Raw genomic sequence first — 18,577 nt, 5'->3', positions numbered from 1 at the left:
TTTTTTGGGAACAATTCCTGCCTGAGTTAAGCTGCTGTTCTTATCTGCCTCCTCTCGCCTAGATAAGCTGCTGCTCCATCAAACTACTCCACGGAAGATGGCTTGACACCACCAGCACAAACTCATTTACCCAAATTGTGGCATTCGCAGATATTTTTTTGCCAGTATAATTTTTAACATGACTGTTTATATGTTATTTCTTTCATCTAAAAGGAGACGCTACTTCCTCCCCTTCCTGCTCCTCCTCGTTGTTTTCCAGGTGCCCCCCCCTCACCCCCATTGTCTTGCCTCACTTCTCTGAAAAGTGAAACTTAATTTGCCTCCATCAGTTCACACTCTGCAACCCAGCAAGAACACGGCGCTCCCCACGCTGCTTTTGTTCTCCCCGCAATTCAGCTTTAAAAAGGTAAGAAAAAAATATATGAAAATACCGCTAAAGGCAGCAGCTGCAAACTTTAAATGCCGCTCATTGTAGCCGCTCAGGGAGTTTATTTTGTCTGCTTTTATACAGCGGCGTACTTTCGCGTTTTATTTATTTCTCGTCACGTTTTATGCGACAGTGCATGTTTTTAAAAAAAAAAAAAAAAAACTACGTTACATGAAATGAGTTAAAATGTACGTTTCGTCAGAAATACAGCTTGTTTTCTCTTTGTTTGAATCTCATGCCCACTTGTTAATTTAACATGCAAATGGCTTGCGTGTTACAGCTGCTTAAATCAGTAATAAACGGTGTTGGAAGGCAACATTTTCTCACTGACTAATCTGCTTCGGCTAATAATGAGTACCATGGAGCGCCTGCATGTGCGTGAGAATGATTCTATTTACATATTAAAAGATTAAAAGCGACAAGCAACATGTTCACAATCTTTTCCGACGTCCTGCTAGATAATTGCGTGGATCCACGTGGTTCTGTTTTGCGTGTTAAGTTTTCAGAAAACAAGTAGGTTAAAGTAAACGAGCCACTTCTTTCAAAAATATGGTTAACTGTGTGGGAAGAAAAGCGAAATCAAGATAAGTTAGAGGGCAAATAGGTTTTTACACCATTGTAAACCATTTTTATCCCGTTTTTCTATTACAACCATATGTTTTGTATCGCTTAAAAAGGAGACATACCGTACATCAACATCCTTTAATGCCTTGCCAAATTTAAACACTACTTTGATAGATTTAGCAATATGTCTACTTTATATTAAAGGTCATCATAATCCTTCCTCGTGTGTAAAATCGGCATTTTTAAAAAAAAAATGTTTTCTCATGTTACTGAATTACTAAAACCAGCTGAACTGAAATGAAACTGAATTCAGCCTTCTATCACCTCAAGAACATATCTAAAGAACTGCAGCCACAGTAAGATCTGTCTTTAGTTGCACTGATTACTGCAACAGTATCTTCACAGGTCTGCCTATGGAATGAGTCAGACAGCTGCTTCTGGCTCAGTACTCTGCTGCTGCTGCTGCCGCTGCTGCTGCTCGCGCTCTGACTAAAACTCAGGAAGGTAGAGCACATTAGTCCAGTTCTAAAGTCCTATTAACCACTGAACGTTTTAGCGCCGCGATACATTAAAGATCTGTTATTGTTGCAGCAACCTTCCAGACCTCTCGGGTCTTCTGGTTCTGGTCTGCTCTGCATCTCCAGAACCAAACATGGAGAAGCAGCATTCTCCTTCTGTGCACCACAAATCTTTAACAAACTTCCCGAAAACTAAATAACAGCCGAAACACTGAGTTCCCCTAAATCAAAACTCAAATCCTTCCTGTTTAGAGATGCCTTTCATTGGTGATAACTGGAACATTGGTCAAGAAAAGAAAAATGACCATCGAGGACGGTGGGATGAAGGACAACGAGCCCTTCATGAGGAATGGCCGACCCCCCACCTCCCACAGCATGCACTCCTTCCTGAAGAAAAAGAAAAGAAAAAAAATAAAGCTCCGCTTGTGTTTTTGCGTTATGTACCAGAGGCTCCCACGGAGAGATAAATATCATCGGAAACACACATAAAGGGAGGTGTGTTTGTAAACGAGGTGTCCGAAAAATATCGTTTGTTCGGCATGCTTACATGCTTTATGATTTTGATGATGGCATTTGACAAAACGTAATGTTCGTCGCTGGTCTCATAATTGGTGTCTGTTTTTCTGGTGTGAAGCTCTTGGAGCTGCCTTGTTGCTGGATTGTGCTGAGCGAATAAATTTGACTCGACTTGAAACAATTCAGTAACAACAGCAGTGCCTTGTTCTGTGTGTGGGACTGCTTTCTCGTGTCCTACGGACAGAGATGTCCTGCTTTAATGGAGGCAGTGGTTTCTTTGCAGCTTAAATTGGTTTCTCTTGTAAATAATTGATGCATTAGGTCGTCATTTCAGATCATACTAATGTAGCAAACATGCAACCACATGATTTCAGCATTCTGACCCTGATGCCTTTCCTTTGAGTTGTGTCACATTCGTTCCGCTCTTCCAGGTCATACAGCACATTTACTACCTCTTTCAAAGGTAGACTGGGGTTGGTTGTGTTGCAGGGTGAATTTTGTATCAGGACCTCTGAGTTGGTTGGGTAGGGTTAGGGCTGGGGATGGTCTGAATGACTACTTGCCTACTTTGATGCTGTATCCAGTTTTGATTTAATAAACTGGACACAGTTTCAAATGTCCATCCTGATATTTCCTTCTTTAGAGAAAACATTGCTCTGGCACATGTAGGCAACCAGGTTCTCTGGTATGCCTGACATTCAGAAAGTAATAAAACGAGACAGTTTGTCAACATATGTGCCATCCAACTCTAACCGTATGCACTTCAGACAACACATCTAGGTACGACGGCGACGGAGTATTAGGACCAATGTGGATAAAACAAACTGGAAAGTTTCTGTCAGAAATCTCAATTTCTACAGTTTTCCATGATTAACTTTTTGCATTTACAATAGTAAGCCTGGGAGATTCTCTGTTGTAGTCAGAAAGTCAGAAATGTGTTTTGTTGACATTAACCAGTGGTTATTTGCATCTCGTTGTCCTTTATGTTGCTGGAGGGGAAGGGAGGGGTTTTGTATGACATAACTTTTTTAAATATGTGACTGATTTGATCCAGGGATCTTTTTAAGAGTCCAAAGACTTCCCTCAAAGCATTTTGTATCATATCATTGCTAAACTATATTTTTAATGCAATGTTCTTTACTTCTTAGAAATGAAGGCTGAATGAGAATAATTCAGCTTGTTTTTTCATAAAAATAGAACTATTTTAATGTTTTAATGCAAGAAAACCTACACAGAGAAAAACAATGGCTATTCATGAAAGTTATATTTTAATTTCTTTAGCTGCCAGTGTGCCAGTCATTCCCCTGGTGCCGTTTGACCCAGCAACATTGTTGGAAGTTATCGACTCCTCCTTCGGTAGCTTAGTAGTAAAGGATCATACTTGGTTTCTGTTCCTTTCAGGTTCTGACTTCTGCATTTTGTGGAAAGTTCCCATGAGGGCAACATTTTCCCCTTTCTAGGACAATCTGAAGAAACTATCGCAGGCCATGTTGTTCCCCCTGAGACCATTTGGCGTATCAATCACAACCCTTGTACTCTGATTCGTCTCTGGAGCTCCTAAAGTTTGCCAGCGTACACCTGCATGGACCATACATAGCTGGTTTTTGCATCATCATATTTATTAAAATTAAATTTAGGTGTTTGAAAGGCATGCATTGCCAGAATCAGGACCACACAAACATGCATGAAAATGCATTTTATCCAGCTCCTTCTACCTTTCCCGTAAAAAAAACACCTTCTAGTAGGTCCTGGCAACGTCTATTATATTTTCTTGCCATTTACTAGGAGATGAAAACCACTGGATTTCAACTGGATTTTTGGCATAAATATCTTGCTTGGAGGAACATGACTTATGCTTTTGTCATTTGTTTCTTAATCAGAATCATCGGATTTGCTCTCAGCTGATTGTGGCTCACACTTCTGAGAATCGGGAACAGTGTCAGAGGCGTGGTCACTTTTCATGGTGTTGAAGTGTTAAGGGAATATATAACATTGTCAAATATGTGTTACAATAGAATATTTTATTCGTTGCCACTCTTGCTGGTGTTTTTAGCCCTGTGGACATGGTCACTGGTTTTGACTAGTGTTGGAAATCATCCTTAAAATCATTTTATTCAGGTGCTTGAAGACACCACTGGGTTTTACTCTTCAGTTAAAGACTTGCATGAGTAGAAAAGACTAAAAGCTAGAAAAATTGTGTAATGAGCTGCGCCCATTTGGCCATCTGACCGTTGGATGCTACGGAAACTGACTGTGTTCCTTTACTGATTGTGCAACCTCTTCTCTCCACTGATATCCCCTTCCAGATGTCCCAGCTCTTTGCAAATCAAACCAGCCATTCTCACTGCATGTTTATGTTGCATAACCAAATTAAATCCAGAGCCGTGGGTTCATTCTCACTGCTCTGAAATGCTTCTTAAGATAAAGGAAACGTTGTTGGTGGCCAGTGGACATTTGATTGTTGTGACCTGATATCAAAGGTGATAAGGGATGGCATAGAAAAGCTGTAAAAGTGGAATTGCTTTTAAGTTTTTATCAGAGTTGCTTTTTTCATCTTTTAACTAGAAAAGGATTGAGAAAGTGGTTGGGCAACAGGATGGTATAAAAAAAGGGAAATTGCTGCAGAGTTTGAGGTCTTTGTGCTGGAAAATGCAAAGATCTGCATTGTGGGCCATTAAGAGTCAAGTTGTGAAGACTTAATGCAACTGCAGCTTCTATTTATCTTAGTAGTTGATGAATCTTTTGGTATTGTTCCTAATTGGCTGATTAATCATTTATTTTTAGCCATCTCTCCTTTCTGTTGATTGTTCTCTTGCAGCATCGGTACATGGGTTACTCTGGTTTTTCAAGTCTTCTCCTGTGTGCCAGTCTTTACATTATTACACTGCATACATCCTCAGCGTAAATCCAAAATAACAACTCATGAGACAGGAAATTGGAAATACTTTTATTTCTTCTTTGAATGATGCCAATTGAAAGTTTAAAGCACTTACTTTAAATCGGATGTCTGTTATTGTCCACCGATTAAAGATTCCTTCAATCACACTATTTTTGAAAAAAAAAAAAAAAAAAGCATAAAGATTTCAGAAACATTATTAGTGATTTTCTCAAGATTCCTTTTGATTCCTTATGCCGATAGTTGAAGCTGTTGGACTGGGACACGGTAGAATATGAGCCCTCACATTATCAAATTATGGTCAAGAATATTGTTCTCAAAATAGGCCTGTTGGGAAAAAAACAAAACAAACAAAAACAACCCCATCCCAAACACAATTTCTGAGTCAGGAAACATTTGGAAGCTGACAAATGTTAAAGAATGCTCTGTTTTCGTAGCTTTGCACATTCATTTGTTTAAAGAGATGTGAGTCGGCTGGTTCCTCTCCAGACATTTATCAGAAGAATCAAATGGTAATCTGACGCTCAGAAACAAGGAGCAGCTCCAGCCCGGAAAAGGCCTTGAACTGAAAGTCAGACTCACTTATATGCAGTACAGAGACATCTCAACAGGACCATAAAGGTGCGCTACTTCACTGATTCATAGTTTATTATCCATAGGTGCTCCGTTGATGAACATCATTATTCATTTAACTTGTTTAGGAGAACATTAAAAGGGCAATTTTCTCTCTGTGCATGCCTGTGTGCGACCAGGAGCAGATAAGCTGAGCAGCGTCTTATCTGCTGAATGTCCTGACCTGTCAGGTCTTGACCCAGCTGGCTGGATTTATCGGAACCACACAGCAGATTTTTCACAAAGTTCTGTCCTCTTAGAACTGCTCAAAGCACTCTGCTGGCGTACCTCCCTTAACTCCCGACTGACAATTTTTCTACCTTAACGGTATCTTCAGATTAACATTCCTACCAGGAGCTCAAATCTAAACAAGCAGAAACCTGAAATAAGAACAATTTGGAAGGAAAGCCACAAATGCCAAAATTCGATCATCTAAAACAAAAATTCATAAAATTGACATAAAAGCATGTGAAAAGTTTAATAAGGCTGAAAGTGCAGGCATCTAATTAATCAACTTGTCTGTATCTCAAATAGATAATTAAAAAAAAAAGAAATCTTTAGTAATTATTCCAGATAGCTTTATCAGGAGTGTTGCCAAATTATCAGGGAGCTGTAACTGCTCTCCTACAATAACAAAACTGGCTACATTACCTTGAGAGAACCAGATAAATCACTCTTTACCACAACACAAGACACCTAGTCTTCCTCAAATGTCTTTATTTTTGCTCAATAAAAATGTTTGCTCTTTTAAAAAGAGAGACTAATAGGTGGGATCTGTTCCACAGAGAGGTGAATTCAGCCCTCCATGTAAATGCTTGTAACACCAGGAAACCTTACAGAACTTCCTTCTGGAAATCAGTCGTCAGCTTAACTTATTGTCAGTAAATCAGTTTGGACTTCACTGAATTTATTCTTGGGTTCAAATGTTCAGCTGGGGGTAAATAAAGTAAGCGATGTTCCCGCATGTAATGCAAGAGGAGAGATTATTATCAGAAAACAGAAAGAAGCATAACCAGTTCAGGTTGGCAGCCCCGAATCCAGCCTGAAAGTTTTTCCTCTTTTTTATTCTGGTAGTTGTTGCAACGTCAAGTTGAAGAATAAGAGGAACAACCAGGTTCAATTCAAAAATTAGCATTGATAATTATACAAAAGGTTTTTTATATTTTTTTGTTAATCATTATGTATGAGCTGCTAGTTCCTTTCCAAAAGAACACATTTTGAGTTTTTCCTGCGCATGCAGGCGCAGAAGCGTTTGCCATCTGCAACGTTCAGGGTGTTTCTCCACTTCCTGTTATTCTCAGTTATTCAGTTATTGACATTCTTGTTCTTAGTCACTCTTCAGTTTCAGTCTCAGTCTGGATGGATAAAGTGGCTTATTCAGAACTGAAAGTCCACCAGCCGCGCATTAGATAGAGAAATGTTCTCTAGCTGTGCTTGGCCATCGACTAATGCATGTTTAGTTGAGAGAGGTGGGCACAAGCCATTTAGAATGATCTTTGTTTTTAACCTCCCAGTTTATCCTGAATCGGTTTTGCATTTCATTCCATCACGACACGGTGGCTTTAGAGTTGCAGAAAGCTTCGTCTTTTCTCTCAGCTTACATGGCATCTATAGTAAACCCTTTAATTCAGATTAGGGGAAGCAAGATCAACATTGCCTCCCATTGAAAATATTAAACTATTATCTACAACAAGAAGCTGAGCTAAAAAAAGAAAGAAAGAACTAAAGCGAACATTTATTTCGCGGAAATGATTCAATTCCTTCTAGAACCACATTTTATTCAGTGGGAATTTTGTGACGCTGTAAAACTGAAATCTTCTCCCCATCGCTCCTTGCCAAAGAGCTACAGCTCAGTCAGGTTGAATGAACATCAATTTTTAAGTCTTACCGTGGATTTTTAATCAGACTTTGGTTGTTCAGATTTTTATTTTTACAAAATAGTCCAACCCATACGTTGTTTTTCTTTCACCTCACAATTATATGGTGCTTTGTGTTAAGTGAAAATGTTTGTTTATTTTTAAAAAAGAGATCAGGTCACTAAACTGTTCCTCTCCGCTTATCGATTTATTTATTGTTTTGCTTAGGAATGTGTGCGTAGGCCACCTCTCTGCACACCTTCCTGCCAGAGAAAAGGCGCTGATCTCACAGCGAATGCATGTTTTATGAAACACATCGACTTGTAAACAAAATGACGACTGTTTGCTTCAGAAGGTGAGGTAACCTGTCATATAGTGATTTAAACAGAAAAGTTTGTCCATTGAGAAACAAACTGGGGCAAGGATTCCTTCCACTCTCGGTTTTAATCTTAAGTGGTCTAAGTGTGTTTGTTTTACACACATATTTTGTGTGTGTGTCTGTGACCCACATCCTTTTATCAGCAATATGGACTTAGTTCCTTTAACTTTCTCTCTATGCAGCTGGCCACTGGTTTCTATTGCTGAAAATATTCACAGTTTGCCACAAAGTAGGCCTGTCAAAATAACTAATTTTACCGGACAATTAAATGTCTCAGAAGTTATTGCAATAAACCGTAAGATTGTTGTTTTGAGACTGTTTTCAAGTAAAGGATAAGCATAATTATGAAAGAGCACATTCTCAAAGATCAACAACCTTTAAGGTCTAATGAACATTTAACACGATAGCTTTCCTGGCAATCAATGATGAGACTGGGAGCTTGGGTTGAAACATGGTAAGTCCAGTTCAACTTCAAAGATGGCGGAGAAGGCGTTTGGTTGAATCTCACACCGCAAAACTTGAGATGTAGTACAAAACGCTGATTTCCAGAAAATGGCCTGAGGAGGAAAAGACCAGAACATGTGGCTTAACGTAGCAGGTGCAGTCCTACACCCGTCACATGTGGGGCGCACATTTAGGTAAACAGCCGAAAGTTTAACTTTAGAGAAGTGTACCAGGTGGACAGCTTTAAATTGCATTAGTGCGTGGCGAGCACGCGTTGAGGATGAATGCACCTGATCCAAGTCTTAAAGTTTGGAAAACCTCTATTCCATCTCCTGAATCTTTAGCTCCCTCAACAGATTTTCCTTTAGTTTGAAGCTGGCTTTACTAGCAAGGCCTCTCCTAAACATTATTATTAGCTTCTCTAAGAGAAAACACTTTTGTAAAACTAACATGTCGGATTAAACCCAAGTCTACCAGAAGTATGAAAACCACTTTAAACTGCTTCTAGTATGTTTAAAATCCTCATAGGTTTAGGTAATTAATATTAAGTGATAACTTTATCATACAACAAAATATTGTGTTTCTTCATACAGTCTTTCACGGCAAACTACATATAATCTAAGTGTACCAAAGTATCTTCAGTTTGGACTTATTATATTCCCCAAAGATACATAAAGAACGTAGACATAGAGTCGTGGTAAAAAGAAAGTACACCTTCGGTTGATTCTAAAGATTTGTTCTTCACTCGGCTCTAAAATGCTTGTCATGAAGTGGGGTGTAGATGGCGAGGAGAAAAGCGATAAACCCAGGTTGAAGTGAAGGCAATGATGATTTAATGACGAAAGTCTCAATAATCCAGACAGCACAGGTGAGCAGAGGCAGCGACTCACACTGGTGGTAACTGGACTCGAATTGAAGACAACCGACAAAGTAGACGGACCGGTACAACACGGACCCAACAAAGACACAGAAACACAGGCGACATTAAATACGCAGAGGGTAACGAGACACACCTGGGAAGAATCAAGGGGTAGACGGGGCAACACGGAGACTCAAAAGACACAGAAACCCGAAATAAACACACAGAAAAAGTCAAATAAACACAGAGAAAACCAAATTCTTACAATGCTTTAAGTTCAAGAAAAAATGAACAGAAACATTTCATTTTACTGTATTCTGAACAAAGGTGAAGCTAAAATCAAGTGTGGCCTCTGTGTTAAAACTGTCTGAATAGCATCCTGTAGAAGATCAACAGAGCTTGTCGACAAATCCACACATTCTCAGGTGCTTTTCATAAAGGAGCAATATGTTACGAACATAAAGTACACATTTCCTCTTTTAACGTGTCGGTGTCTGCTCTGTATCCTGCAGGCATGGCTTACGTACCCCAGACTCACCAGGTGGTGACGGTCACCCAGCAGGGTCCAGGCAGATGGAGCACCGACCTCTGCGACTGCTGCGCCGAGATGGGCACCTGTAAGTCAGATCAACAACCGCCACCCAGTTTTACTCACTGTCCTCACTATCAAATTCAGTGTTCTGGCAAAGTGAACCAGGTGTTTATTTGAATATCTTGATGTTTCAAAAACCTCCTAATACCAGCCTCTCCAACTAATTTTGTGAGAAAGAAGCCCACAGAATACCAGAATCTCTCCCTTGCCTAACAGTGGCTAAGAGGTTATTTTCCACATATTCATCATTGATTTAAGAAAAAGGCCCTCTTGTAATTTATGGGGAGACAAAGCTAAGTCTTAAGTAAAGTCTGAGGCGTATTTAGCCGTAATAAAATAAAGGCGACTGGACTTATTCTCTTGTTTACTGAAGATGTTTCCTCTCTCATCCTTCTCTCAGACTTCTTTAGTTCTGAGAAAAGGTTATACTTTCAAGGTTTATGAGGTGTGGTTGAAACAATTACATTAATATTTTTGTTAAGATCCCTACTCATCATGAATGATTGAGCCACATTTCCATCCAGTTCATTGTTTGTATTGTTGTCGCCTGATGATGCAACCTGCTTTAGACACGCTTCAAGTTTTTTGTTTCTTCTTCCTTTCATTTCCTGCTCAATGTTCGCAGTATCAACATAAATATTTGCCTTAACTTGTGTTGCATGTTTGCTGATTTGACCCATTTTAAAGAGTAGCTGAGAAATGTTGTTCCGTGTCACTTCATATCTTTACCCCAGAGAAACATTAACTCACAGATGACCAGTGAAGCTTCTGAAGCACTTTGAAGATTGAAAGACCTTAACACCAACACTGTCAATGTCTGTGATTATTGCTTTTTTAAATAATACTGTGATATTTGTCTTTGTGTTAAATATCCTCTATGTAGGTTAATGTTATTTGTGTGAAAATAAGTAAAAACAAAAACAATGAAAGCTTCTGAAACACTTTGATCAACCTAAAAAAAAGTAAAGTGTGATGTAAATTAATCCCTATCCTTTTGAAAAACAATCACTGCTGGCACTAGCGCCTGCAGCTGCGTGGCAGTATGGACCTAGATTTTCCGCTGAGGGCAAAAAAAATAATCAAAGTTATGAGACGTTTTAAATTATTTTTCGCCGTTTACTGTTAACAAAATTGTGGAGAAAGAAAAAAAGTTTTTTTGTGTGTGTTAAACATCAAAGTGTGTGTGTGTTGCACTGTTGGGCCTTGTGTGTTCCAGTCGGCCACGTGCATCAGGTTCGCTTGGCATATTGATGTGGGTCAGGTTTGTGCTGGTTTTGTGCGCCATGCACAAGACGTGTGCTGTTGTTGTGGTTGTGTGGGTCAGGTTAAGTGATAGTTTTGTGCCATCCTGCAGGCGCCCTTTAACCAGCAGTGCCAATAACTGCAGATGAGAATGGAAACATGCGTAATTATTTTCTAATACACTTGTCTGCACAAATTCAAAAATACTTTATTAATCCCAAAGGGAAATTAAATTAATCCAGAAGTATTTGATTTAATGTTGAATTAAATAGTGTGCAGGTTTTCTAACAGCATCTGGAGCATCTCAGTAATGAAAGATGATTTTTTTTTTTTGTTTACGTCTGGTGCGTTCTCATACAATCGTGGAAGGTCCTGAGTGGAAAGTTTGTGATCACACTGACCTCTGTGTTACCTCTATTTTCACACCATGAATTAAAACAGCAAAGATACAAACTCATCCAGTCTGACATGAGAAACCAAAGTTCAAAATACCTTGTTGACAAAAAACTGTTAGCTGACAATGTGTCGAAACTAACTGGAAAGACTGATCCTGTGTTCATGTGAACACGACGTAAAGAAGAACAAGAAGAGATAAACATCTCAATTGTGATGTCAAAAGGAAATGCATGTTTCCTGGAAGAGAGGAAAGCAAGAACCACAATCTGACATCTAACCCATCTCTAATTCACTTTGGATAAAAGTGTCTGCATAAAGACAAACATTTAATGAGCTTGTAGTGAGACTCAAATTGATCAAGATTTCCCATAAAAAATCATAGTCGTTTGTAAAAATTATATCACTACAACTTTCTGTTCTAATAGGATAAAGGTTTCACCGATTAGAAGCTGTTGTGACCAAACAGTTCAGAAAAACTTTATAATGTGTCCATCCAGGCCTTGTTATACGCTCTGTATTAAGTTGAAAATACAACCAAATATCATGTAACTTCTTAATTTTCCATTTATATATAAGTTTTAGAATATAAAAAAATTTACTTAATTTTTTTCACATGATTTGCCACATTATGTTCGTTCTCAGGCAAATAACTTGACTTTTTGTCTCCTTTCCAGACATTTTGAGGGAAGTAGAAGAATTATCCAATCAAAATGGTTTGAGGGTGGGGCCGGACATCAAGCCCCGCCCACAATCCAACACGTTCCACTTTCTGCAGCCGGTTATTTTGAGTTCCTTTACAAACATAAACATTCTCAGAATGTTTTTTAACTAATCAATTCAGGTAGATTGAATGGTAATAAAATGGGTCATCTATAGGCGGAGCTGCCATCTGTTTTTTGAAAGTCAGTAGTAAAACTGACGCTTGTTGCTTAATGCAGTATTAAAATGTTCTAGAAGGTAAAGTGGGAAACTCATTTATAAACTACATGTTGTCCATGTTTGCCATGAATTGAAAAGAAATCACCACTGCAAAGTTAAATTCAAATTTATTTATTTTAAGTCGATCAATATTACATTGTTGTATATCACAGATTTTCCTAAATATAATCAAAGTCCCTTTAAACCGTAAAACGGAAATGTCTGATGCTAAACTTTGAGCGGCCAGCTAGTGGTCGGCCAGTGTTCATACTTGTCTACCTGGCACTTTTTCTCTGCTTGAATTACTCAGAACTAATGCAGGTGTTACAAGACTGAACATGATCTCACTTACCTGCAGATTTTCACCAGGCATGTGAAAGTCCATCTAAATTCCAGCTTTATGAGCATCCTGTGCTTATTTATTAAGAACAGAAAGTGGCTTTCTCATCCTTGTGTAAATATTCAGGGGTTTTATACAAACTCTTTGCTCACCTGCCCACTTCAGCTGGTCCAACAAACTGGACAGGTTTACTTACAAACACAACTATCTTTTAAAGAAGCTAATATGTGCTACAATCAATACTATTTTGCAGCTTGGTGCAGCCTGATAGACTTCAACAGCTTTATTTTCCATCTCGCCAACAGGTTGCTGTGGGTTGTGGTGTTTCCCCTGCATGCAGTGTGAGACTGCCAGTAAGTACGGCTGGTGCTGCCTGATGCCCTGTCTGGACTTCTGTGGCATTGTGTCCTGCATACTCCGCTCCAACATCAGAGAGCGTCACAACATTCCTGTAAGTCGGACAACTTCAGGAATGCTTAGTTATTGTGATCCTTCTTTTTTTCTTCTTTTTTTTTTTTTGGAGTGACTCTCAGATCCTTAACTGTTGTCCTCATCTGTTCGTCATGACCCACTGCTCTGAAGGATTCTGGGGTTTCCCTTGGTCAACGGGTTTGGGTTAACTTGAGTCACTTGTCAGAAGTAGATGATAGAAACGGTAGTGGTTAAAGATTCACGCCGAGTCCGGCTTGGGCTTGCAAGAAAATATAGTTAACTTTATTAGGCATGGAAAACCCAGAGACCGTAACGTTCCAGAGTCAATCAAAGGCTAGCATTTCAAATGGAGATTTTCTATTTGAAATGCTACAATGAAATACACTTTATTGAACCAGAACAACTATGACGGTCAGGGTTCGTGTGAAATCTGTACAAGAGTTGAATTTCAATTAGTTATTCTTCAGGTCAGGATAAGCAAAAAAAAAAAAGAAATCCTATTGGAGACTTTAATATGTTTTGTTGACATGACAAGTGTTTGAATTAGAATTTCTTTCTTCAAATCGGCTGCTCTGATTTGAGTACTTTTCATTTTGCTGTTAAAGAAAATGCAGATCTATTCATCCGTCAGTCAGTCCAGCGACTGACACGTTTTCCAGAAACATGGTCAATAACAGTAAATTTGTAATCTATGTGTAGATTTTCAAATTGTCAGTTGATTTTCAAAACCTAAGCGACCACACGACAGTGAAAATAATCATAGCTGGTTCTGGTCCTTGCTGTGTGGTTTACAGCCACACAGCAGTTTGAAAGCCCTGGTTTACAAAGTGAACCAAAACTCCTTCCTCTTATCAGTTCTCTTTGTGCTACAAGATTTAATTATTATTTTTTTCACTCAGGCTCACGTCGTTTCAATGTTATTCTTTTTTGTCAATGAATGAAATGATTTTAGAACTGTTTTTAATCTGAAACATTTAGACGTGACAAAGTAGCAAAATCAGAAGAAATGCTCAGATAATAAATACTTGTTCACTGATTTGTTCAGAGGTTCTTTTTTAGAAAAAAGTTCTTTGTTGCTTCAAACATAAAAGCTTTTTAGCATAAAATAGAGGCTTTAACTAAATAACTCTGATGTTTCAACGTCTGAGTGCTTAGTGCCACAGGTTTTGTTTTCTAACGTGTGGCTTCTGGCTCTTTGTCAAATTGAGCCATCCACATGTCGGCTTTAGCTAAAGTCATGGTACAACGTCTATCAGGCATGGTAATGACTGGCAATGAGTCTTTTACATCTTTTGTGGAGGAAATTTGACTCCTGAGAGAGTTGAACGCTGTTTTCTCCATTTATGGATAATAGCTCTCACTGTGGTTCTGTGGGATCTCAAAGCTACAGAAGTGACTTTGCAATCCTTTCCACACTGATGTATATCTGAGTCTCCTTACATCAAGGTGCGATTTGTTGCTTTGTTTTTAGATCTTTTGGGGCTGCGTCATGCAGAAGAGATTTCTTGTTCTGGCAGGTCTGACAGAAATGGTTCCAGTTTAGGTCAAAAAAGCTTTACTCAAATTCAGAAATACTTTATTAATGCCAAAGGAAAATTAAATGTTGTTACTCATACAGTCCAAGTTTCTTCAAGGAGTTGTTGATGCTCATGCACGGTTTCCCGCAGAAAACTTGCTAAACCCGTTGGTAGGAGCTCTGGGGCAGCCACCATGTTTTTGAGTTAAAAATGTTTAAAGTTGACAGGAAATGTGAAAATATGACTAGCTGATTATGTGCTATTGGAAGACATTATTTGCCATACCTAAACACCAACTGTAAAGTCTTAAAAAAGAAAAACAGAAAGAAAGTTGTTCATGTTGTTTAATCTGAATTAAATATTTCTTAGCCTGGTGGGAGCGCAAGTAAAGCCTGGTGACCCACCAGGCTCATAAAACCCTGGGGAAAGCTTCTCCTGTAGCAGTCTGCATTACTGCGGCTCTGAATAAGCCTCTGACTGAAGACACTCAGCAGCATTTTATAACAAGGATCCTCAGGGTTGTGGGTGATTTTCTCAATGCTGTGAATAATCCTATTATTATTATTATTATTATTTAAAGACACATGTAGCACAATCACTATTAACACAATAATTAAAATGCATTGAAAACACATCATTATAAACAAACAAAGATCGGGAATTAGGTTACGAATTCAGCAGAAGTTCAGCTTTAGGAAGAGAAGTGTCACTTCTACTCCTCTACGTCTGCAGCCCGGCATCCAGAGGGTATCCATGGCGATTGCTTGTGCTCTGGATGGCTTTACTCCTTTAATAAATGAAATATTGAATTGAAAACTGTATTTTGAATTTATTCAGGTTGTCTTTGTCTCACATTAGATAGAATAAGGTTAAAGAGCTGAAGCATTCAAATGTGGCAAAAGCCGAGCGGTACGTAGCTTCAAACTGTGGTTTCCTGTGACTCTGACACTTTATTAACGAACAAACACACACACACACACACATCTGAATAAAACGATAAACTGTTTTACTAAACAGAACCAACAATCTTACACTCGCAGGAATCCAAAACCAGAAAAACTTACTCTGGACACTTTGACACAAAAATTAACCCAGTCAAACTTCACTCCTTTTTAATTTTTTTTAGCCTACTTCATGTAGTCAGACAGGTTCTATTTAAACTAGGCATTATATTTATTCTGATTGAACAAGATGGCAATTACTTTTTAATGTCAGGGAAGTTAAAGAATATAAAAAAATAATTATTATTTGAGATTTCTTTTGTTTTAATATCAGAAACATTTAAGTGACAGAAGAGAGCTTTAAGGCAGCAAAAACTGAAATCACTTTTTTTTTCCCTCCAAAAATTGAGATATAAATGATTAAAATAGAGAATCAAGAGTCAGTGAGACTAGACAAGGTTCTGGGTGAATGCACAGAAAGCAGAAATAAATGAAAGCAATTGTGTGCCAGGTGTTTGTAGAGCGTTGGCGGTACGCTGGCAGAGGGTTGTGGTTTTATGTCCTGCAACCCAAGCAGATATTCTCTGATCGACATGAACGCTACAAGAGCAGACAGGTGTGGAAAAACACTCCTAAAACAGAAACTATCATGATGAACAGATCTGTTTTTTTGTTTTAAAAAAAAGAGTTTATAAATGAAACCAAAGCAAGCCACTCCTTTTTACTTTGCGATTTCCTTTAAATAAGCCACATTTTTTATAATCCTCTGAAATGTCTTCAGGATTTCTGGAGAAAAAAATATACATATTATTACCATAACTCTGACCTTTGATGAATTTATATATAAAAGGCTCCAATGAATTCAAAATAAAATCTTTACACTCATCGACAGGCTGCCCATTTAACTTCAATTAGTAAAGAGTGGAAGATCAAGTGAAAGATGATTCATCTCTTGAAATCTGCAGGCGATAGTTTCTTAGAACAGGATCACCAAAAATATGTTAATGTGCATTGATACGCACAATGGAAACTGTCTACTGCCTTCCTTATTTCTGCTTCTGGCCTTACAGCCAATCAGCTCCAAGGAAAATGAGTGGTGCTCCTGGATTGGCTGCATTATAAAAGGCAGCCAAGTAGCATTGCCTAGATATTTCAGATTACCGAGCTTCATTTTCTTTAGAATATCAGATATGCTCCACAAACCCACAAATAGGCAAATGAAAAACATCTCAAATTAAAAAGAAAATTTCAACTAAACTCGCTTTAAGACATAACAACATCATGGCTACATTAGCTCATGTAACCACGCTGGCTGATAAAAAAGAAAAGAATAGAAAGTTATTTAAATATATTCCGGATAGACATGGAAAAATAAAACGAGGCATGTCTTAATAAATTAGAATATCGTCAACAAAGTGAATGTTCTGGGAATTCGGCTGACTTCCCCCTTCCTGTTTCCTGTCCGCAGGGGTCAGGCTGCGACGACTGTTGCAAGGTGATGTGGTGCTACCCCTGCGTTTGGTGCCAGATGAATCGAGAGCTGAAGATCCGCGCCCGCAATCCATCAAGCGCCACCGTGGTCACCACTCAGGTCGGCAGGATGTAGCCTGCAGACATGGAGGTGGCTCCACCGCCATACATTTTCCATACATACATGGTTCATACGTTTCATATTTTGTTGTTTCACCATCATTCAGAGTTATTCATTGGAGTTTAATTTGATGAAAAGAGAAGCATTTCTGTTAAGCTGTGTGAATGCATCTGTAACAAGTCAACGTTACTCTGTTTTGCTACCCTTCCTAAGATCTTCTAGGTTTGAGTGCGTAGGTGTCACATTAACAAGTGTGATATTTTTCTGCTCTTTGTTCCTTAATAAAATAGTTCCTTCAAGTCTTAAGAATGCTGTCACTCCTTCTTATTTCTCCTGTCAGATGACGACCGATATCCCCGTATGTCGGAAGGTTTAATCTCATGATGCCGTTGAGCAAAGAGGTTTTGATGACAAAGCATATTTATAAGCTTTTCTGTCTCCAACCAGATTGTCAGAGTTTGGGCGTTAGCCAAGGTTTTGACTTAGAAATTTCCTTTTAGTTGCTCAGGCACTGAATTATTTCTTCTTATCCGTTATTTTAATCTACTTACAGTCTGATAAGGTTTCCCACGTTGTCCTGAAAACTGTTGAGCTATAGCATTTTGAAATCATTTTAGATCATTTATCCAAAATGTGGAAAAACAGAAAATAGAGGCTGGAAAACATCGGTATTCTTGGACGATCTAAGAATCACACTGGTACATTTGCTGCATCAAACCTTGATTTTAACCATTTAGCTCCCAGGATTTCACTTCTTGTGTTTCTGAAAACCCAGACGTTTGTTTCCTAACAAATCTCTTCACCGTTCTTGAGCTTTTTCATGTTTTGTCACTACACACACACAAGCTTAATTGTATTTTGTCACGATTTTATGTTGCAAATCAGAATCTGAAAAGTGTGGCATGAATTTATATTCCGCCGCTGTTGTGGCCATTTATGTAGAATTTTTGTAAATCATGAGTTCTGTCAATTTAGTTTTTCTTTGGGCAATTAGAATATCCGTAAGTTAGTTTAGAACCAAAGTCTGTAATTAATTTTTGTATTTGAAATTGTTTATATTACTTTGATAACTTTTAGATCCTCCCATTAATTTCAGTAATTAAGAACACACTTGGTGTGTGGTGGAGGTCCTTTTGTTTGGGAAATGTCCGGTGTGATGACGGGATGTTTTTTATTATTATTTGTTTTTACTATGTTGTGGCCGTCTAAGTTCCAAAGCCATCAATTTCCAATGAAGGCCGTGGGTGACAACAGGTGGTTTGGTTCTTGCTTGCACTTTTTGAACTTCAAAGTTGTAAGAGATTTTTATTTTGTCTATATTTTTGCAAGAAATAAAGTATATGTGTTTTTTTTAAAACAATCAAGTCGGAAGTACGTGCAAGAACCAAACCATCTGTTGCCACCCATTGCGTTTTATTGGAAATTTGATTTTCTACATTTTCTACATCCAAAATATATCATAAACAACACAGAAAACACATTTTCTGTATTGTGCTGGTTTACGCCCCTTTTCTAATGTCACCCTGGACAACCACCT

General features: G+C 38.4%; 1 protein-coding gene across 1 annotated transcript; it reads left to right on the top strand.

Moving 5' to 3' along the window:
• The first annotated feature begins 256 nt into the window (after window positions 1-256).
• On the top strand, window positions 257-17,346 carry LOC114157779 (cornifelin homolog B-like). Its single transcript, XM_028038923.1, has 4 exons — window positions 257-406; window positions 9,584-9,688; window positions 12,865-13,010; window positions 16,918-17,346. Exons 2-4 carry the CDS (start codon window positions 9,586-9,588, stop codon window positions 17,053-17,055), a joined length of 387 nt encoding a protein of 128 aa, XP_027894724.1. The 5' UTR covers window positions 257-406; window positions 9,584-9,585; the 3' UTR covers window positions 17,056-17,346.
• The last annotated feature ends 1,231 nt before the right edge of the window (window positions 17,347-18,577 follow it).

This window comes from Xiphophorus couchianus, chromosome 14 (genome assembly GCF_001444195.1).
Source record: "Xiphophorus couchianus chromosome 14, X_couchianus-1.0, whole genome shotgun sequence".
NCBI lineage: Eukaryota > Metazoa > Chordata > Actinopteri > Cyprinodontiformes > Poeciliidae > Xiphophorus > Xiphophorus couchianus.
This window is presented reverse-complemented; position numbering and strand designations above follow the sequence as displayed.

Bases quoted from the DNA above. Each gene is read 5' to 3' on its own strand.
- LOC114157779 (XM_028038923.1), top strand. From the start codon at position 9,586: ATGGCTTACGTACCCCAGACTCACCAGGTGGTGACGGTCACCCAGCAG. The intron at 9,689-12,864 runs GTAAGTCAGATC...TCTCGCCAACAG, and splicing joins CTGCGCCGAGATGGGCACCT to GTTGCTGTGGGTTGTGGTGT. The intron at 13,011-16,917 runs GTAAGTCGGACA...TCCTGTCCGCAG, and splicing joins GAGAGCGTCACAACATTCCT to GGGTCAGGCTGCGACGACTG.